The sequence below is a fragment of the Schistocerca americana genome, chromosome 1, assembly GCF_021461395.2.
Source record: "Schistocerca americana isolate TAMUIC-IGC-003095 chromosome 1, iqSchAmer2.1, whole genome shotgun sequence".
NCBI lineage: Eukaryota > Metazoa > Arthropoda > Insecta > Orthoptera > Acrididae > Schistocerca > Schistocerca americana.
The window spans coordinates 442,600,902-442,621,260 of NC_060119.1; the positions used below are offsets into that span (position 1 = coordinate 442,600,902).

At 40.9% G+C, this 20,359-nt stretch overlaps 1 protein-coding gene across 2 annotated transcripts in view; it reads left to right on the forward strand.

Moving 5' to 3' along the window:
- Positions 1 to 20,359, forward strand: part of LOC124602995 (nodal modulator 3) — a 154,289-nt gene that overhangs the window by 96,004 nt on the left and 37,926 nt on the right. For both annotated transcript variants that reach the window (XM_047136362.1, XM_047136363.1), the window contains one exon: positions 475 to 653. In XM_047136362.1, coding sequence (XP_046992318.1) covers positions 475 to 653 — 179 coding nt within the window. The remainder of the gene's footprint in view (positions 1 to 474; positions 654 to 20,359) is intronic.

Genomic DNA, 20,359 nt, shown 5'->3' on the forward strand with positions numbered 1-20,359 from the left:
TTTAATATTACTAGCAACTGATGACGTCTTCAGATCAACAATGTTAATGTCTGTTTTCTAACTTTACCTGTATTCTGACTGAGTGACTGGACCCAAGATCTTCTGTCGTTGACAGAAACAAATGTTCTTAATTTTGAAATAATCTCTCTTAAATCTTCAGAATTCATATGTGTTTATTAATATTTGTTTTTGAAATATCTGTTCAAATATTGATAAAAAAGCATAATAATCTACATGGACAAACAACACTTCTCTATTTTTGCTGTTGTAACCCCTCTTTGCCAGGGGATGTTTCCGTTGATGCGGTTTGCATGTTCACTTGTTCCTGGTAGTTTTTATATTATTCTTTATTTTTTAAAAAGCACGGTGTATTATATTTTCACACCTCGATTTTTCAGTATATTTCTCACTTGCACGTTATATAATCTGAAAATTACACTCATTTAAAATTTTTCTTGTGGGCTTAATTTCCAGATAGTCACTTCACATTTAGTGATGTACTTCCTGGCAAGTATCAAGTTTCTGTTGACAAGGAAGACTGGTGTTGGGAATCTGTCAGTCATGTAGTGAGTGTGAACACAGCACAGTCAAGAGTACCTGCTTTCAGACACACTGGCTTCTCTGTAACAATTATTTCATCACACAACACCAATGTAAGTAGCTTAATGAAATAACATTTAGTTTATAACCTTGCTCCTTAAGGTGGACTTTGTAAAAGCAGCTGATGTGTAACATATTGTTTAGAATTCTAAATTTAATGACTCATCATGTGGACAGTCTGAGGAGACTTTAATGCTAATTTCTCAACAAGAAACAAATTTATATGGGATACTATTGACCAGTTAGCCAGAATAATTTACTATCAGCAATCAGTTTCACTTTTCGAGTAGCTCAGGATGACAGTACCCTTATTAGAGAAGGGTTCACATACCACAAACTGAAGTGAAACTAACACACGCCTATTTTGTAGCAAGTATATTTTCACATAGTGATGCACTGTTATTCTTGTTATGTAAAATAGCTGTATAAACAGTTTGGAATTAAAGAAAAAACGGCTATAAAAATCTTGTTAGAATTAATGTTGCAGTGAATTCATAGACAGCTTTAAATTCATTGTTGTTATTGATAATTTTACATTAATTTTTGGAAATAGTTTCCCCTCCTCACCAAAAATTCAATTAAATGCAATATTAGGGAATTGTTAAAGAAACTGGATCACTGCGGAGGCTAGAGTGTTGCCAGAATAAAAAAGGGACATTTACTCAATTGTTACAACAAGCAATGATTCATAAATAATAGGCAAAATGTAAAAGAACCACATCTTGTCTTAAATTGGTAGCTCAGACAATAAAATAAAATCTTCATAGTATGTTCTTAAAAGAGAGGCTGAGATTTATGCCATAAAACGTGATGCTATTTCTATTACAGAGAATGGTAGTATCATAAATGGCAGTTCATATGTGTGGCAGATATTTTTCATAATTGAACATTAAAAATAGGTTAGAAAATTGTTGCAAGTAATTTAGTAGAGGAAGAAAAATAGTACACTGAAGAAGAAATACAGAGAAAGTACAATGAAAGTAAAAATAGCTGTCAGGTGCTCTGACAAAATAATGAATCATCACAAACCTTAAAAGTAGAAGTCTGTATAGAGCTGGTGGTAATTTTGAGCATATACCATGTAATGTTTTGTCTTTGTATGATGTACACTTAACTGTATAGTGTCTTTTGTTCCTTCATCACACTTGTAATAAACCATTAATTCCCCACTGAGAATCACTGACCTCTAGGAAAGTCTCCAATTCAGCCACAAGCTAATTTTCCATAAGCTTACGTTTTGTTCACAATATGGCAGTACACAAATGTATCTTACAGCGGAGGTCAAGAAATTGGCATCCAATGTAATCGCACTATTTCCTGAGTCTGTAGCTCAACCCATGTCCAAACCAGGACTTTGACTGGCTCGAGGAACAGTGCTGAAAATCACGAGCTGTACTTCCATGTGTGTGTGTGTAAGGTGTAACTGTCATCACTAATTTAACTACCAATCTAAAGGTACCAAAAAATGGCCTCTGATCCCAGTTGGTTGATATCATTCATGCTGATGAGCCATGCAGTACAGTCATTAGCCACCTATGGAGCCCTCTCTAAATTTTTGATGAGATCCACTGGCCTTTTTTGCCACCCTTCCAGTTATTTCACTGAGGTGCTTAATTTTCTTCTTAAATATGAAGCTGCATTGTCTAATATACCCTCCCTTGGCCTTTGAACCTTTCTGGAAAATCAGTTCCAGTCCCAACAGATATGGCATTTATTGGTAGCTCATGTTTACTCTCAGCAGTGCGTACTATCTTTCATCTGTTGGTAAGCCAAAAGGGGAGTACAATAATCAGTATGAAAAGTGTCTTTAAGTTTCACTGGAAGAAAATGTATTTATTGATGTCTGGTTTTGGACTATTTGTCCATTATCAGATCAGCCATAAATGTAAGTCTTGTGTTGCACCAGCCATACAAGTGGAAAGCTGGCCATGAGATCATTATGTGTGATAGTAGATAACTTACTGATCTCATGGCCAATTTTCCATATATTTGACTGGTGCAGTGCAAGGCTTACATTAGTGGCTAATTTGAAACTGTTTACCATATACACTGATCAGCCAGAGCGTTATGACCAGCTGTTTAATAGCCGGTATGTCCACCTTCGGCACGGATAACAGTGGTGAAGCATCTTAGCATGGAAGCAATGAGGCCTTGGTAGGTCGCTGGAGGGAGTTGGCACCACATCTGTACACACAAGTAACATAATTCCTGTAAATTCCGGGGAGGGGGACAATGAGTTATGATGTCACGTTCAGTCGCACCACAGATGTTTTCGATTGAGTTTATATCTGGCGAGTTGGAACTCAGCACTGCGTTTCTTGAACCATTACCTCACACTGCTGGCCTTGTGCCATGGCACCTTATCTTGTTGAAAAATGCCACTGCTGTCGGGACCAGTTGTTATCCCACAGGACTTGCATTCGGGAGGACAACAGTTCAAACGCGTCTCCAACCATCCTCATTTAGGTTTTCCATTTTCCCTAGATCACTTCAGTCAAATGCTGGGATAGCTACTTTGAAATGGCACACCTGACTTCCTTCCCTATCCTTTCCTTTTCCTGGTCCAATGGGATTTGGTCCCATCCAACAAATAAATCAACCAACCAACCAACCAACCAGCCGTCAGGAAACATGATCGCCATGGAGGGGTGCACATGATCTGCTACCAGGGTACAATACTCCTTGGCCATCGTGGTACCTAGCATGAGCCCCACTGGACCCATGGATGCCCACTTGAATGTTCCCCAGAGCATAATGGAGCCACAGACAGCTTGGTTTGCAAGCTGGTTCATAAAACTATTGTTAAACTGAGTACTAATTAAGAACACTTCAATTCATCATTTTAAAATTGTACTAAACTAGGCCATATAACAATTAACGTAAATAATGTAATGGATAGTATGCATTTTCTGTTTTATGCAACTTTTAATTTATGGTAGTTGTAGTTCATATTTATAGAACAACAGAAACAGATGAACACACACACACACACACACACACACACACACACACACACACACAAATAAAACAAGGCCAAAAAGTGATGCATGATGTAAGAATTATCCAAATGGGACTGAAATCTGTAGTTGTGATGTATATTTACAGACAAATAACTGATTACAGTTTCAGAAAGATTGGATGATTCATTCAAGATAAAGATCTTCACAAACTGATCAAGTCAATAACGCACTGGTCCACCTGTGGCCCTTATGTAAGCAGTTAATTGGCTTGGCATGGATTGATAAACATGTTGGATGTCCTCCTGATGATATCATGTCAAATTTTGTCCAGTTGGCATGTCAGAGTGTCAAAATCTCAAGCTGGTTAGAGGGCTCTGCCCATAACCCTCCAAATGCTCTTGATAGGGGAGGGATCCAGTGATCTTGCTCACCAAAGTATATGGTTTGGCAAGCATGAAGACAAGCAGTAGAAGCTCTCACCGTGTGCAGATGGGCATTATCATGCTGAAATGTAAGCTCAGGATGACTTGCCATGAAGGGCAACAAAACAGGGCATAGAATATTGTCGACATAATGTTCTGCTGTAAGGGTGTCGTGGATGACAACCAAAGGGGTTATATTATGAAAAGAAATGGCACACCAGATCATCACTGCTGTTTGTTGCGCCATATGGCAGGGGACAGGGCAGGTTGGTGTTCCACCACCATCAGGGCCATCTCCAGACATTCCTTTGCTGGTCATCAGGGCTCATATGAAGCAGGATTCATCCCTGGAAAACATCCCAGACAAGAGTGGGATACTAACCTGACTATCGTCCACCATGTGGCCTACCTGTCATGTGCCATTTCTTTCGTAACACTACCCCGTGGGTGTCATCTGCAGCACCCTTACAGCACAGTGGTACATTGATGATAGTCTGCATTGTGTTTTACTGCCCTTCATGGCAAGCCTTCATGGGCTTACATTTCAGCAAGATAATGCCCACCCACACACGACAAGAGTTTCTGCTGCTTGTTTTCATGCTTGTGAAACCCTACCTTGGTCAGAAAGATTGCTGGATCCCTCCCAATTGAGAACGTTTGGAGCATTATGGGCAGAGGTATTTCAACTATGTAATGTGTGAGTTGGGTGAAATTTTGCATGATCCCTTAAGAGGACATCAAACAACTTTGTCAATCAATGCCAAGCCAAATAACTACTTGCATAAGCATTATTGACTTGCTCCATTAGTGAAGCTCTTTCTCTTGAATAAATCGTCCAATTATTCTGAAATAATAACCATTTCTTTGTCTGTACATGACCACCACATTTACCAATTTCCATCACTTTTGGATAATTCCTTCATGGTGCTTTCTTTTGTGTGTGTGTGTGTGTGTGTGTGTGCGTGTGCATGTGCATGTGTGCGCGTGTGCGTGCGTGCGTGCGTGCAAGAGAGAGAGAGAGAGAGATATATGTGGTCTAAGTCCATCATTGTATTGTTGCGTAAAAGTTTGAAGTGCCAATTTAGACATGAACTTTGAGATTTTTGCCAGCTTTTCCTTCCACCAGAATGTTTATTAGAGTATTCTGTAAAAATCAGTTTTCAAGAGTTTAGGTGACAGCAGCCAGGAGAGCACTGTGCTGACACCATGCCCTTCCATCTCTGCATCCTGTGATATCTATCAGCTGAGGATGACACAGCGGTCAGTTGACACTGTTTGGTTCTTCTGAGGTCTGTTCAGACAGGATTTAGTTTTTAGTTTTTATAGATAAAACATACGTATGAAACACTTCTACTGACACCAATTCACTTCAGTAGAGATGAATTATTGAGATAATATTAAGAAAGTGCTGGTGAGAGAAAGAGGACTAGCTAACTATGTTCATGAGCAATTCATTAAGCACATGTGCTCAGGGGATAAAGTGGCAGAAAAGTGCCAGTGTATGATTTAAAATGCTTAATCACTCGTTAAAATGTTGAAATGTACATTTTGGAATATGACAAGTACCAGGCAGAGCCAAAAAGTGGAATACTGAACTTGTTGTATTCCAACATGTTCAGTTCAACTTTTTATTGGGAAGTTAACCATTTTAAGTCTCGACACTGGCACATTTGTGCCACTTTGTCCCCTGAGGATGTTCTTATTGAATGAAACCATTGGCTTAATAAATGCACATAAAATAAATGTCGAAGTGTTTTTCTTAATGTTTACATTAATCAGCTGTGGAAGTGCAACATGATCAAATATGAACTTCCTTCCAGTTGTGTGAGTGGGGTAAAGCATGTATACGGCCAGTCACTTATATATAATGAATGATGAGCATACGACTTAAAAAGGAGCCTGGCAAAAAGATTTTATAAAGTCGTAGCAGTCATGGGAACTTATAAGTATCATGCATTTATTCCTGTGAACAAAGCAAAAGGCAAAACAATAACTTTGGGTATTAATAAATTACTTCAGCTGTATGTAATCCTTTATTACTGAATCACTACAAGCTTCATGGCACTAAAAACATCATCTTCAGGCGAACATATAACTAAAACATTATATAGATGAAAAGCTCGTAACTTTTTACCCAACATTTGTTGTCCGCCAAAACAAAACACAGCTAAAAGGTCATAGAATAAAACAGTCTGATTCCAATATAATATATTTCAATATATAATTAGGTCCATCTCTGTGGTCTATACACAATTGTGAATAGGGGACATAGCAGTGTGCTGTGGTATGCTGATGGCAGGAAAGTAGACATCTTGACTGTGGACGGCTCATGTCCGCATCCCCTGTTCGTGAATGCGTACAGACCAGAGAAGCAGACCCATCCACTACATGGGAATCTGGCTGTTTTATTCCAAGAGGTACCGCCTTTTAGCAGAGTTTTATTCTGGTGGATAACAAATATTGGGTACAAAGTTCCAAGCTTTTCAGATCTAATGTTTCAGTTCCGTGTTCACCTGAAGATGCAACTTTTAGTGCCAGGAAACTGGTAGCGATTCAGTAATAAAGGACTAAATACAGCTGAAGCTATCTATCTTTAAGATTTTTCAGCACTTTCAATGAGATTCTCCAGTGGACTTAACAAAACCTGTCAACAGCTATGCTGATTTTCTTTGTATATGTTTCATTTCCCCTGTTAGTTGTTTTTGATATGAGTCAAACTCATGTGAGCAGTATTCTAGGCTGGATCATGTGAGTTTCTTGTAAGGAGTTTCCTTCGTCTACTGGTTGGATCTTCATAGCTATTCATAGCTGTAGTTGCCCTACCAACAAAGTTCTCTCTCAAAAACAAAAATTGTTTTTTTGATTTTAAGGATTTTGGTGTTCATAAAATTCAAGTGATTCCAGATTAAAGTACTTATTGCTTGTGTCTGTAATGACATATTGTGGATGGCTTATGTCCTATTAAGAGATGAAACAGAAGAAGTAAACTTTTATTTATCCATTCTTGTAGACTAGCTCTTTCTTTGTGCTAACCAAAAAGACCTGATAACTTGACTGCAGTTAAAAAACTCCATACTTTATAAATCAAATCCAATAACTGCCATTGGAAGAACGTATTGATTATCCAATGAAGAGCTGCGTAAAGCTTCAGATTATATTGGAGAAGAACACGTTGTTACATTATTGCTTGGGAGAACTAGGTTACATCAATTAAAAGAAAACTACAATACATAATCTTAGACTCTAAAAAGATTGATTGTCGATCATCATAACATTTTGCTTGTTGGAGATGAGTAAAGAAATCCTCTTTGCAAAGCACCCAAATAACACATTGTTAAATAATAACAGCTACATCTCTGTTTAATAAATGGTATTGATTAATACTAATATATTTGTGAAATGAAGTTATAATGAAGAAAACTGTTCACAGTCTTTTGGACACGTGTAATTCTGGTGTATGTTAAAGTATCTTTACAGTTAACAGGGGAAAGCCAAATGTCTATCTAAATTTAATTGTATAGTTCTAATAATGTAATAAATTTATTGTCAGTTAATAAGAAATAATGATTCAACAGCCTTATTTGGAATTCGACACATTACAACTTAGCAACAAGTAAAAATCCTTACAGACTATGCACTTGTTGCTGTACTTACCAGTAAAATAAAATTTATTATGAAAAGTTCCCAGTGAAACACAAACTTGTAATTTTCACAGTAATTTGGCACACATATTAACAAATAATGTTTGACTAACATAAATTTTTTACAAAAATAAAAAAATAAACAAATCTTATTTCAAAATTTCAGGATTAAAAAAAATTATCTTGGAAAATTCAGCACTGTTATGAATATCAAGAATTAGTGCATACTTTTGAATCTTATAAGAAGCTAAATAAAATGGATCAAATTTTAGATCTGCAAGTCAAATACTTTTTGAGATGTGGTGATTTTAAGATTTATGAATGTAACAAAAATCACATAATTTTGGAAGTTTTAAAAATTGTGAATAATTAAAAGTTTAAAAACAGATTAATGTGGGATTTTTCAGACTATTGTAAATGTACAAAAAATTATCGAATCTGAGATGTCAAGAACCTGGTCGTTGGTTGATTTCACAAGAACTGGCCCTAGACTGAGATTAATGGAAAGAATCATAAATAAATGTAACCTAACCATGAAAGAAGTCGATTAGAAGGTGCTTGTTCGACCAGTTCTTGAGTATTGCTCATCACTTTGTGAACTTTACGAGGTAGGAGTAATAGAGGAAACAGAAAAGATTCAGCAAAGAGCAGTGCCCTTTTCCAGCACAAGATCATTTAGACAGCAGAAATGCATTAGAGAGATGCTGAATCAACACTAGTAGCAGATGCTGCAAGAGAGGCGTTGTGCAGCATGGAGTGGTTTGCTATTGAAATTCTAAGAGAGTTCTTCTGGGAAGAGGCAGACAACATATTACTTCCGCCCACATATGTATTGTGAAATGATCACAACAAGAAAATTCGAGAAATTAGAGTTAATATATAGGTTTACTGACAATTGTGCTTCACATGTGCCAATCATTATTTATCTAAGGATACCATATGACTATCTTTCACAGAAACTGCAGTGCTTTACGTGCAGTTGATGTCAAAGGTGAGCACTAACTACTAAACTGCTACAATTGAACAGCTTTGCAGCTACATAAACAAGAGATAACAAAACACATATCTGCAACAGAAGTTCAGTGAACACTGCAGCGTATGACACCTTGAAACAGTTTGATGGTGCCTGTATACAAGATAGAACTTGCTTGCCCATATCAAAACTAAATTGCTGATGATGGGTAGTGCTCTCTGCTCCATAAGGCAGATGGGTGTTTGTGTGACCTGTGAACATCAAAGAATAAACTCTTTTGCAAGCACTGTAAGAAAAGTGAGGTAATTGGAACAGCATTGTGGCTGGAGAAAGTTACTGTAACATTATCTAGACCGTAGGCATTCTTTCTGAATTCCCCTTTTTTCCATTTAGCTTGTTAAGATTAAAGTTGAACGTCTTAAACATGTTGGAGTACAATCAAGTTATGAAATAGATTACGTGCAGGTCTTCATCTTTATTAAGCAGTCATCGTCATCATCACTCTCTCTCTCTCTCTCTCTCTCTCTCTCTCTCTCTCTCTCTCTCTCTCTCTCTCTCTCTCTCTCCATCTCTCTCTCTCCCCCCCCCCCCCATCTCTCTCTCTCTCTCTCTCTCTCTCTCTCTCTCTCTCTCTCTCTCTCTCCCCCCCCCTCCCTCATCTCTCTCTCTCTCTCTCTCTCTCTCTCTCTCTCTCTCTCTCTCTCGCCCCCCCCCCCCTCATCTCTCTCTCTCTCTCTCTCTCGCCCCCCCCCCCCCTCATCTCTCTCTCTCTCTCTCTCTCTCTCTCTCTCTCTGTGTGTGTGTGTGTGTGTGTGTGTGTGTGTGTGTGTGTGTGTGTGTGTGTGCAGGCATTATGAATATGGCCTATTTGGTACTCTGCGTACCTTAATTTTTATGTTTGTCACCATTCACTACTGACAATTAAAAAGTTGGACTATAGTTTTTGCATTGTATTCATAAATGTTTCCATGTATAAGTATTAACTGTTTATCACCATTTTCACTTATTATCCGGCAAAATGAATGAAAGATCTGGTCAGAGCGGCAGTCCCATCATATTCAGTCTTGAGAAACAGGCAAGTGGGTGTAGTAACTTTCTACACTCCAGTTTTCTAATAAGTGGAGCACAGTCACGCACTATGCTTCTGTACACCAAGGTCTGCATAGCACAGTAGTTAGACATAGACGGGCACTTTTGTTCCCAGAATAATACTGTATGTACGAATTCATATTTTATCTGAGTAAATGGCTGGCCATTTTAATTTGTGTGCCTCATTTTTTCTTAAAAATCTAATGTAGTGTGCTATTTTTGAAACATGTTTTCTTGTTCCTACTTGATAACTCATTTACTCTGAACTGTTTAAAAACAATTTCATGCAAACATCATTTTTTCTCAAAAGGGAAGGACGTATCAGGGTTGGGGATTGGAGAATGAACTGTATGATAATGTAGTTTAAGATGCTTGCCATCTCACACTGTAGTGTCCACAGCTCGTGGTCTAGTGGCTAGCTTTGCTGCCTCTGGATCATGGGGTCCCGGGTTCGATTCCTGGCCAGGTTGGGGATTTTCTCTGCCCGTGGACTGGGTGTTTGTATTGTCCTCATCATTTCATCATCATCATTCTTGACAGTGGCTCGATTGGACTGTGCAAAAAATTGGGACTTTCTACGGGTGCTGATGACCGCGCAGTTGAGCACCCCACAAACCAAACATCAGATCACACTATTGCTTCCATGCCGGAATATCATCCTCTGAAATCAGAGAGGAAGCACATACTTGCCATCCTTTAAAGTGGTGCTGATTTTGGTGTGGTGAAGCAGCCAAGAGTGAATGGTGTAAGATTAGCACTCCTTTAAGTTGTGTGACAATTTTATTGCTGTAGGTGTTGAAATATGTCAAGACTCACGCAACGGTTAGTCTTAAATACACGATCGGGGGCGCTGCTGTTCATGTATACAACCAGAAATGAGGGAAAAGACTTCTGAATTTAGGCTACACACTGACTTATGGCTCCAAAATTAACATATGAAGAACTGATACAGCCAAATGTTAATGACTTGTTTCCCTTTAAATGTATTGGAAATCTAATGTTGCTGTGTTTCACACAATTTTCATTGTGCAATAACTATTTTTGTTGCCATAGTTTCTCAAAAAATTATAAATTGTAACATTATAAGTATGCCTGTTGCGAGTTAAACATGAAATCAGTTGTATCAATGTTATAAAGGTGGTTATCAGCTCTTATTAAAAATTTAAATAGAGAAAGGATAAAGAAAGAAAAGCGAACCAAAATTTATTTCAGGGTGAAGTTGAATCAGTGGCCCTCAGCACCGAGCGAGCTGGTGTAGTGGTTAGCACACTGGACTTCCATTCAGGAGGATGATGGTTCAAACCTGGGCCTGGCTGTCCTGATTTAAGTTTTCCATGATTTCCCTAAATCGCTTCAGGCAAAAGCCAGGATGGTTCCTTTGAAGGGGCCCAACTGGCTACGTGCCCCATCTTTCCCTAATCCGATGACCTCACTGTTTTGTGCACTCCTTCCAAATCACCCAACCAACCAGCCATCCCTCAGCTTACTGACATGGCACCTTACACACTAAGCCTTTGTGGTGGGCCAAAAACTGAGGCTGTTTTTCCGGTACCGCATGCCTTAGAATTTGAATCCACGCCAGACGTCATGGACGTCAAAGACCCCTGAAGGTCTCTGCACCATCGCGCCATAAGCCGTGGTGGCATGTGCCTCCTGGCCCACATTTAGTGTGAGGGAGCCACAGTGGAACACGTGGTCCCAGCAACCAATAGTGGTGCCCCCGATTATGTATTTAAGTGCCTGCCTCTCGCTCAGCAAGCGAGTCTAATCATTACATGAGTCTTGACATATTGCCTCGACAACAGACAGCATGTTTACCGTTCTTTGTTTTCATTACTAGTGGACGTCCTGGATTCGTGTGGTTGTTCCTCTCACTCTGTAGCTTCTTGCGTGTTGTCGTCGTAAGATCTCTCTCGATCGTCCGTCATTTTTTCATGCCCAGCCTTTCCATTTATTTGTTTGTTCTCGGACCACTCTCCGTTTGGTCCCGCTGCACTTTCTTGGGCACCCCGCAACCAGAACAGTTCATGGTTACAACATTTTTGGCGACGAGGTAAATGGTGGTAGTTGTTAGCATGGAGGCGAAGTTGGTCTGTCTTCGGGAGCAACAGCAGCAGCTCACGCAGCAGCAACAGCTCCAGTTAGACATCTTAAAACAGTCACTGCGGTTTGCTAACGGACAAAGTCGATGCCCGGGATGTGTTACCACAACAACTTCCGAGTCCTTGGGTTTCCAATGCTTTCCCATGTCCGCCATCGTTCCTACCCTTTAATGACCCTAAAGAGGACTGGGAAAGCTACTTACATCAGCTGAAACAACATTTTACGGATTTTCAACTCACGGACCACTCCTTGGAGCGGTCATTGTTTTTGTCGTGGGCCTCCCCAGACACATTCTTTCTTCTCCACAAGTTAGCACCGTTGTCTGATCCTGTGGCTCTCTCTTTCCAGGAGATATGCCTTTTCCTGACAAACTATTATTGCCAACGCTACCATGTGGTCGCCTCTCGGTTGAAGTTCCAGCAGTACCATAACCAGCATGGTCAATCATATCGTTCCTGGGTGACAGACTTGCAGGGTCTCAGCCGTCAATGCGATTTTACGGGCACCAATCAGCAGTGCAAGGCTTCGTATGCGGACTCCCTGATCCGGGATGTGGTGGTTCAGCTGGCTACCGATCCTGAGGTCGATACTGCGGTGTTGAAACTCAACAACCCCTCCTTGGAAGAGATTCTCTGCATTGCCCACTCCTTTGAAACTGCTCAAGCAGCTAACTAGCATCTTATGACGGGGCTGCAGGTGACGGCAATTGAGGCATCATGGCGGGTTCTGCCCTCGCGATGAGGACGTGGCCAGCGCCGTCGGAACTTCTCGTTGTCTGACATCTCTATGGCATCGGCGCCTCCAGTCACCCCTCGTGGCCGATCGCAAGGCCCACTTCCATCTTGCCCACAGTGCTTTACTGCACATTCTCGAGCTGGTTGTCCCCAATGTAGGAAAACGTGTACGCTGTGTAATGAGGAGGACCACATCTGACTGGTTTGTTGTAGTCACTCGACTCACTCCAATCCTGCCCGTCCTGGGTCTCAAGATACAGTTCATGCTCTGCAGTTGGTCATCCCACAGGATGACTCACCAGCGTGAAAGCTTTTCCTCACGCTCCGCCTTTTCACTGAGGATGTCAATTTTCAGGTCGATGCTGGGGCCACTGTCTCCCTGATTAATATGGTGACATATACCCGGCTGGGCTCTCCTGAGTTGTCACCTCCCTCTCACCTTTTGGTCGCCTACGGAAACGGTTCCATTCGCCTTTGTGGTCAGTTCATCGTCCAGGCGACGTACAAGCGTGTTCCCCAGCTCCTTAGCCTCTTTGTCGCGTTTCAACTGTTTGGCTTCTCAATTTCCGACGAAGTTAAGGTCGTTTCCACGGCTGTTCCTTTTCAGGACTTGCACAATCTGTGCTCCGCTTTTGCGTTGTTGTTTGCAATGGATCTCGGATGTGCTTCCTGTTTTCAGGTGCACATCACCCTACAGCCAGATACGCAGACTCGCTTTTTCTGGGCCTGGCCCTTTCTGGTGGCCTTATGGCCGGCAGTCAAGCAGGAACTTGATCAGCTCCATGCCGCTGGCGTTCTGGAGCCTGTGTCTTACAGTGCCTGGGTAACGCCATTGGTGGTCATACGGAAACCCAATGAGTCCCTTCGGCTGTGTGGGGACTTCGGCGCTACGGTCAATGCTCAGTCCCTCGTTGACACTTACCCCATTCCCCGACAGGAAGACCTCCTCGCCAAGCTTGGCGGGAGGGGGGAGGGGGGGGGGGAGTATTTTTCAAGGATTGACCTGGCAGGGGCATACCACCAGTTACCCTTGGATGCCGACTCTCAGAACATCATGGTTATCAACACGCCTTTCGGATTGTATAAGTACAAGCACCTTCCCTTTGGTGTCTCTTCAGCGCCGGCCATTTTCCAGCGGTTCCTGGAGCAGCTTACACAACCTATCCCCGCCTTTGTGAATTATCTGGATGACATCTTGGTCACCGGGCATTCCCACCAGGGACATTTGCAAACCCTCAGCGCCTTATTTCATACTCGGAAATCTTCTATTTTATGCTGTCAGATGGACAAGTGTTGTTTTTTTTCAACTGGAAGTGGAATACTTAGGCCACGGGCTTAGCAAAGATGGCATTCACCCTTCGGGTCGTAATGTCATGGCCATTGAGGCCCTTCCTCGTCCAGAGGACTTATCTGAACTCCATGGGTTTTTGGGCAAAGTTAATTATTACTTAAAGTTCTTGCTCCAGGCTGCCTCCATTGGTCAACCCCTCAATCACATGCGTCGCAAAGGGGTATATTTTGCTTGGACTCCTGCCTGCCTGTGACCAGGCTTTTCTCTGTTTAAAGGCGATACTGAAGTCCGACCCTTCCCTTACTCCCTTCTCTCAGGACCACCCCATGGTTGTGGCAGCTGATGCATCGGCATACGGCATTGGGGCCGTCCTCGCGCATCGAGATGCTGATGGCTCTGAACAGCCCATCACTTGTGCCTTTAAGACGTTGACCCTAGCACAACGGAACTACGCCCAGATTTAAAAGGAGGCCCTGGCGATCGTCTTCGCTGGGCACTGTTTTTATGAAATTACGCTTACACCATCCGGTATAAACCCACTGCCCCCCATGCTAATGCGGACGCTTTGTCACGTCTCCCAGCAGTTCCCAATCCTGCCTTTGACCAACAGGAGGTCCTCTGCTTTCACATTGATTCCGCCCACGGGGATGTGCTGGACGGTCTGCCTCTTATGGCTGCTCACATTGCCACCTCTACCCACCGCGACCCTATCTTACAGCAGGTTCTCCACTACGTGGTCCACGGGTGGCCCTCCTATGTTACTCATTGGATGCAGTTTGATTTCAGCCCCTGGCGCCACCTGTCCTACAGGTTCTCCGTGGTTGATGATGTCCTTCTGTTGGCCACAGAGTTGGATGCCCATCGGGTGGTCATCACTCCGGATTTACAGCTTTGGGTGCTCAGTTTGTTACACCGCGGGGACACTAGGGTATGTCCCATATGAAAGTCTTGGCTCGCCAGTATGTGTATTGGCCTGGCATCGATGGTGACATTGACCACCTGGTCCATGGGCGCACTGCGTGTGCGCGTCACCAGGCAAGTCCCCCTCAGTCGTTTGCACCCTGGCCTGTGCCTTGCTGGCCCTGTGATCACATCCTTATCGATTTTTTGGGTCTGTTTTTGGGGTCCATCTGGTTACTCATCGTTAATGCCTACTCCAAATACCCTCAAGTCGTCCGCATGGCATCCACCATCACGGAGGCAACACTCATGGCCCTGGCCCAGGTTCTCACTTTTGAGGGCCTGCCACACATGTTGGTCTCCGATAATGGTCCCCAATTCACAGCGTCCTCCTTCCGCAACTTCTGTCAGGCCAACGGTATCAAACATATCCGTAGCCCCCCTTTCCACCCTTCATCCAGTGGTGCGGCAGAGAGGCTCCACTCCCAGCTGAACTTTGCTATCCATCCCTCTTCCCTGTCCCATTCCAGATTGCTGCTTTCATTCAATGTGACAGTTGCATTCTGGCTGGAGTGGGCAGAGGTAGCGGTCATGTGTGCGTGAGATGTGCCTGCTTGTATGAATGTGTGCTTTTTCTTTTCTGAAGAAGGCTTTGGCTAAAAGCTCAGTGTGTAACAGTTCCTTATTGCATCTGTCTGCAACTCAGCATGTCATCTTTACAGTGAGTAACAATCTGTTCTTTTCTTAATAGTGTTAATATTCCAGTCTGTACTTTCCATTAATGATCTTGCTTCTTACTTACACATTTACAATGGCATATTTATTTTGTACACTTTGCTGCTTTATTTTTGGGGTAAATATAACAATTCCACGGAAATCAGCATCTTTCCATCATGCCGTTATTGACTAAAGTTACTGGTATTCTAAGGCTTAATAACTTAAATTTCATGTTTTAAGATTATAGTCATGCCGTGTTGTATTAGAGTGTCTTTATCTAGAACTAGCCGACCCAACATTGGCATCAAGTTTTCATGATGAGACTGCACATTAATTGTATACTTCTGCTGTGTCTGATGTTGCTGACTTTATCATCCATTGTGTAACTTTTTGTTCACTTATGAGGAATAAGTTCATTAAAAATTAATTTACCCGTGAGATATAGTATCGTTAACCCTATGTTTGTGACCATGTTTGGACCAGTTTATCTCACTACTCAAAATATCTAGTCTGAGCAAATGAATAGAGATGAATGGTATGCTTCTGTTGCCTCTATAAGTTGCAGTGTTTGGCATGACATAGTATTATATACCGTTAGCATGTTCATTGATAGTCCAGGTGCCGGTGGTGGACAGTTAGTCCTAGACACCAGGTCTCAACATGATTGATTATGGTAAAATAATTAGAACCACTCTAAAGAGACACTTCAGCTGTGAAGTCACGATGATAATGGGGTATTTAAAAGCACCATTCAAAGGCCCAGAATGGAATACCCTGAGTACATTCATTCTTTTGTATTTACACAGGGCATGACAATGCTACAAAACCAGCACTGTCCCAAAAATTTAACTGTACTAGCTGACAAAGCCAGGGAGCTAGACTTCAATAGAGGGTACAAAACTTTATGTGCAAGTCAATCTATGACAGGAGGAGAGTCTCTGAACACCACGTAGAGACTAGCACAGAGATAAACACAAAATGCGACCAGCACAAACAGCTGAGCATTATCATGGGGAAACAGAGCACAAAGTGAGGCAAAGGCGAGGTCTGAGGTAGTTAACATCAGCATAAGAACTGACAGGCTGTTGCCTATCGCCAAACACAGATGAACACCTGTGTCAGTGGGTTTACCCACAGAGTCCTTTGCTTTACCTACACCATCTGTGCCAGCTTGCTGCACTACTCTCCCATGGGACCCACACCAGCAAATCTGTGTCCATATTAATGTCCACTAGTGGGGATACTGAACATTCAAAATAAATTCACTGTCATGTTCAACAGTGTGTGGGTGATGTGTAGCTATCGGATAGCTTGATCTGAAATGATAGATAGAAGGCCACAGTGCAGCAGACCATGCATCAGTTCAGTGCTGCCAAACAAAGTGATGTAGTAGTTAATACATTAGACTCTTTCCTGCAGATTAAAACTGTGTGATGGGACGGGATTGAAAACAAATCCTTCCTTTTTGGAGCAATGGTCACGCAGACTGAGCTACCCATGTATGCTTCAAGGCCTTTTCAGCAGCTTCAGTTTGCTAGAACTGCTCTTCTACTTTGATTCTAGATGCTGGCCTCACATGTGAACATGATAGAGTTAAACTTAACAAACAAAAATTCTGCTAAAGGCTTTGCAGTTTCCATAAATCACTTTACACGAAAGCCAGTCTGATTCCAGAAAATGTTGATAACTGATATCTTCCGTCATTGTTGTCTGACTGAGTTAGTATCCTCCTTTCTAATAACAATGGTGGAAGTGGGATGTTAAATGCCAGTACTGCTGTCTTCAGTTCATCAGCACACATTCATTAGCAAACAACAGCAGCAGCACATTAACATTTACATCACACATTTACCTATGATAACCTCATGTTAGAGAACTGAGAAATTGGCATGAGTGCAGAAATACTGCAACTGGATGCTTGTATCATTGAAAACAGTCACCTAAATTAACAAGTTATCATTGCCTTTTGGTATATGCTGAAGGCAGGAATGGCAGCATCATAAAGCACAGCATGCAGTGGATCTCTCATAGCAGCAGGGTACACTTCAGAATAGTAATTTTTTGACAAGTGTTTACATGTAATGGAACAGAAGTCCTAATAATGTATTGTAGGATACAGGGATCTGCTGATGTATCATGTGTGTCTATTTAATGGGTACGCAGTTAACTGTAAAGGTCTCTCAGGCCACTGCACGTTAACCCTATTAGTCATAGGTGACAAATTTCATCAGAGAACAAATATACATTTAAAATTTGTGCTACTTTACACAGAATTTTATTCATTTTCTTCTGCGAACATTTTTTGTGAAAACAGTTCCATACTGCTGTGCATTACACCATTAGGACACCAGTGGATGGAAATATGCAATGTATATCAACTTATCAAATCCTTATACTCAATGTAGACAAATAAGATTGTTGAAAAAGCACATTTTAGAAGATTGTGGCTATAATTTTTATGATTTTATATCCTCATTAACATGTACCTCTAAAACATTCTGCATTGTTTATTGATACCTGTTGCTGTTATACATATTTGATCCCCCCACCTTGTAAAAGTAAATATTCTTTGTATTTCTAAAGATTATAACACACACATTTCTAGAAAATCTCCAACACTTACCTTTTTTCTCAGAGTGGAAATGGAAATGTCATGTGGCTAGGGCCTCTCGTTGGGTAGACCATTTGTCTGGTGCAAGTCTTTTGAGTTGACGCCTCTTATGTGACTTGCATGTCGATGGGGATGAGATGATGATAACACAACACCCAGTCGCTGAGTGGAGAAAAACTCCGACCTGGCCGGGAATCGAACCCAGGCCCCTTGGAAAGACATTCCGTCATGCTGACCATTCAGCTACTGGGACATACTTTTCTCAGAGTAAAACAGAAGTACTCTCGTTTATAGCAAGAAAATCAGAAGTGATTACAATAGGTGCTATTTTTCCTCTAGTGAGCCTAAGAAAGTAGTCATTATTTAGTCAACAAAATGAACACTGAAAAACAATACATTGTGAAAGACATAAATCATATCATCATCTGATTTGAGATATACTATGAGGTTTTGGATTGAGTCTTGACAAATGAGCTGTCAGGATTGGATTTTGGCCAAGGAAGATAGGAGAGGCATCCGTATAATTTGTGATCACCAGTGGCATGTCAGTATTCTAAATTATGTTCCAATCCTTCCACAGCCTCCTGAGGAAGGCCATGAAAATGTAATGTAATGATTTGTGTTGGTTAGCTTCATGTTCTGTGGATTGTTTTGCATGATAAATATTAATGATGTGGAACAAGTCCTTTTACATTCAGATCACAAATCAAATGCTGAACATTTTTAAGATTTTTTTATTTTTTACCAAAATATACAGACGTGAGTTAGTAATTTCTGTCCACCGCCTCTTCCACGTTACAGTAACAGAAATTATTCTACTGAATAGGAGGAGTTATCAAGGAGAAACTTTTTTCAGCTTGTTTTCAAGTTTTATCTTGTTGACTGTCAGACATTTTATATCAACAGGTAAGCGATCAATAATTTTTGTTGCAGTGTTGTGCACTCCTTTTTGTGCAAAAGACAACTTTAACATGGGCTAATGAACGTCTTTTTCTTCTGGTATTGTAATTATGTACATCACTGTTCCTTTTGAACTATAGTGGATTATTTACAACAAACTTCATGAGGGAATAAATATAATGTGAAGCAGCAATCAGAATGCATAACTTCTTAAACAGGTGTCTACAGGATGATTATGTGTGAGCACCACATATTCATACAACCCATTTTTGAGCAATGAAGACTTTCTTCCATAAAAATGAATTACCTCAAAACATTACTCCATATGACATTATTGAATGAAAATATGCAAAATATGTCAACTTATCAGTTCGCCTATCCCCAAGACTTGCAATGATTCATGCAAATGTGGCTGAACTACATTGTTTTGGGAATCATATAATGTTTAAATTCTCATCAGTAAGAATTTTGAAGTTTCCAACCAATTTATTATTTCCTCTTCTGTGTCATACTTATCACTAGTATAATACCCTTAGATGTGCAGAAATGAATATGTTGCATCTTCTTAAAATTGAAGATGAGACCACCCACAGAAAACCAGTCAGTGATACTTTTAAGAACATTGTTTACTGTTTCTGTATGTATGCTTGGATTGATTATAATACTAGTGCCATCTGCAAAAAGAACTAATTCTGCTTGTCTTATATTAGATGGAAGATTGTATATATATATCCAAAGATTGCAGAAAGCTGTACTTAGTAGATCAGCCAATGTAGTCCAGGGACGTTATTCTGAACAGGAAGAAATCACTTATGGGGTTCCCCAAGACTCAGTCTTAGGTCCGCTATTGTTCCATATGTGACATTATCCATTAGTTGACTATACCATCAACCTCATAAAACTTAATTCATCTATGAGAGTTCCGTGATTCACACAGTCAGACACCTTAAATAGGTCACAGAAAATACTAGACTGCACTATTTTGTTATTTAATTAGTAGAGCAATGCTTCTGAAACCCAAACTGTGATTTGTTGAGGATATTATTGTTGCTGAGGTGTGATACTATTCTACAATACATCACATACAAAGATAGGAAAATAATTTCAGTAGTGAAACAAGTTGTTAGTTATTGACATCTCTCTTATCATCTTTCTTAAAGAGAGATTTAATGTCAGCGTATTTCTGTCTCTTTGGAAAAAACCTTCAGTTAGTGATGTGTGTTGGGTTTTTAAACCTGGCAGCTCTTGGGATTATTTTTAAGAGGAACAAGCTGTGAGCTGATATTAGGCTTCATCATCTCTTCCTCCTCCACCTTCCCCCTCCCCTCGTTCCCTGCCCCTTACATGATCACTGGCATTACAAAAACTACATTGCACTCTGCACTCAGTATTAACTCGTCAACTATAAACAATAACCA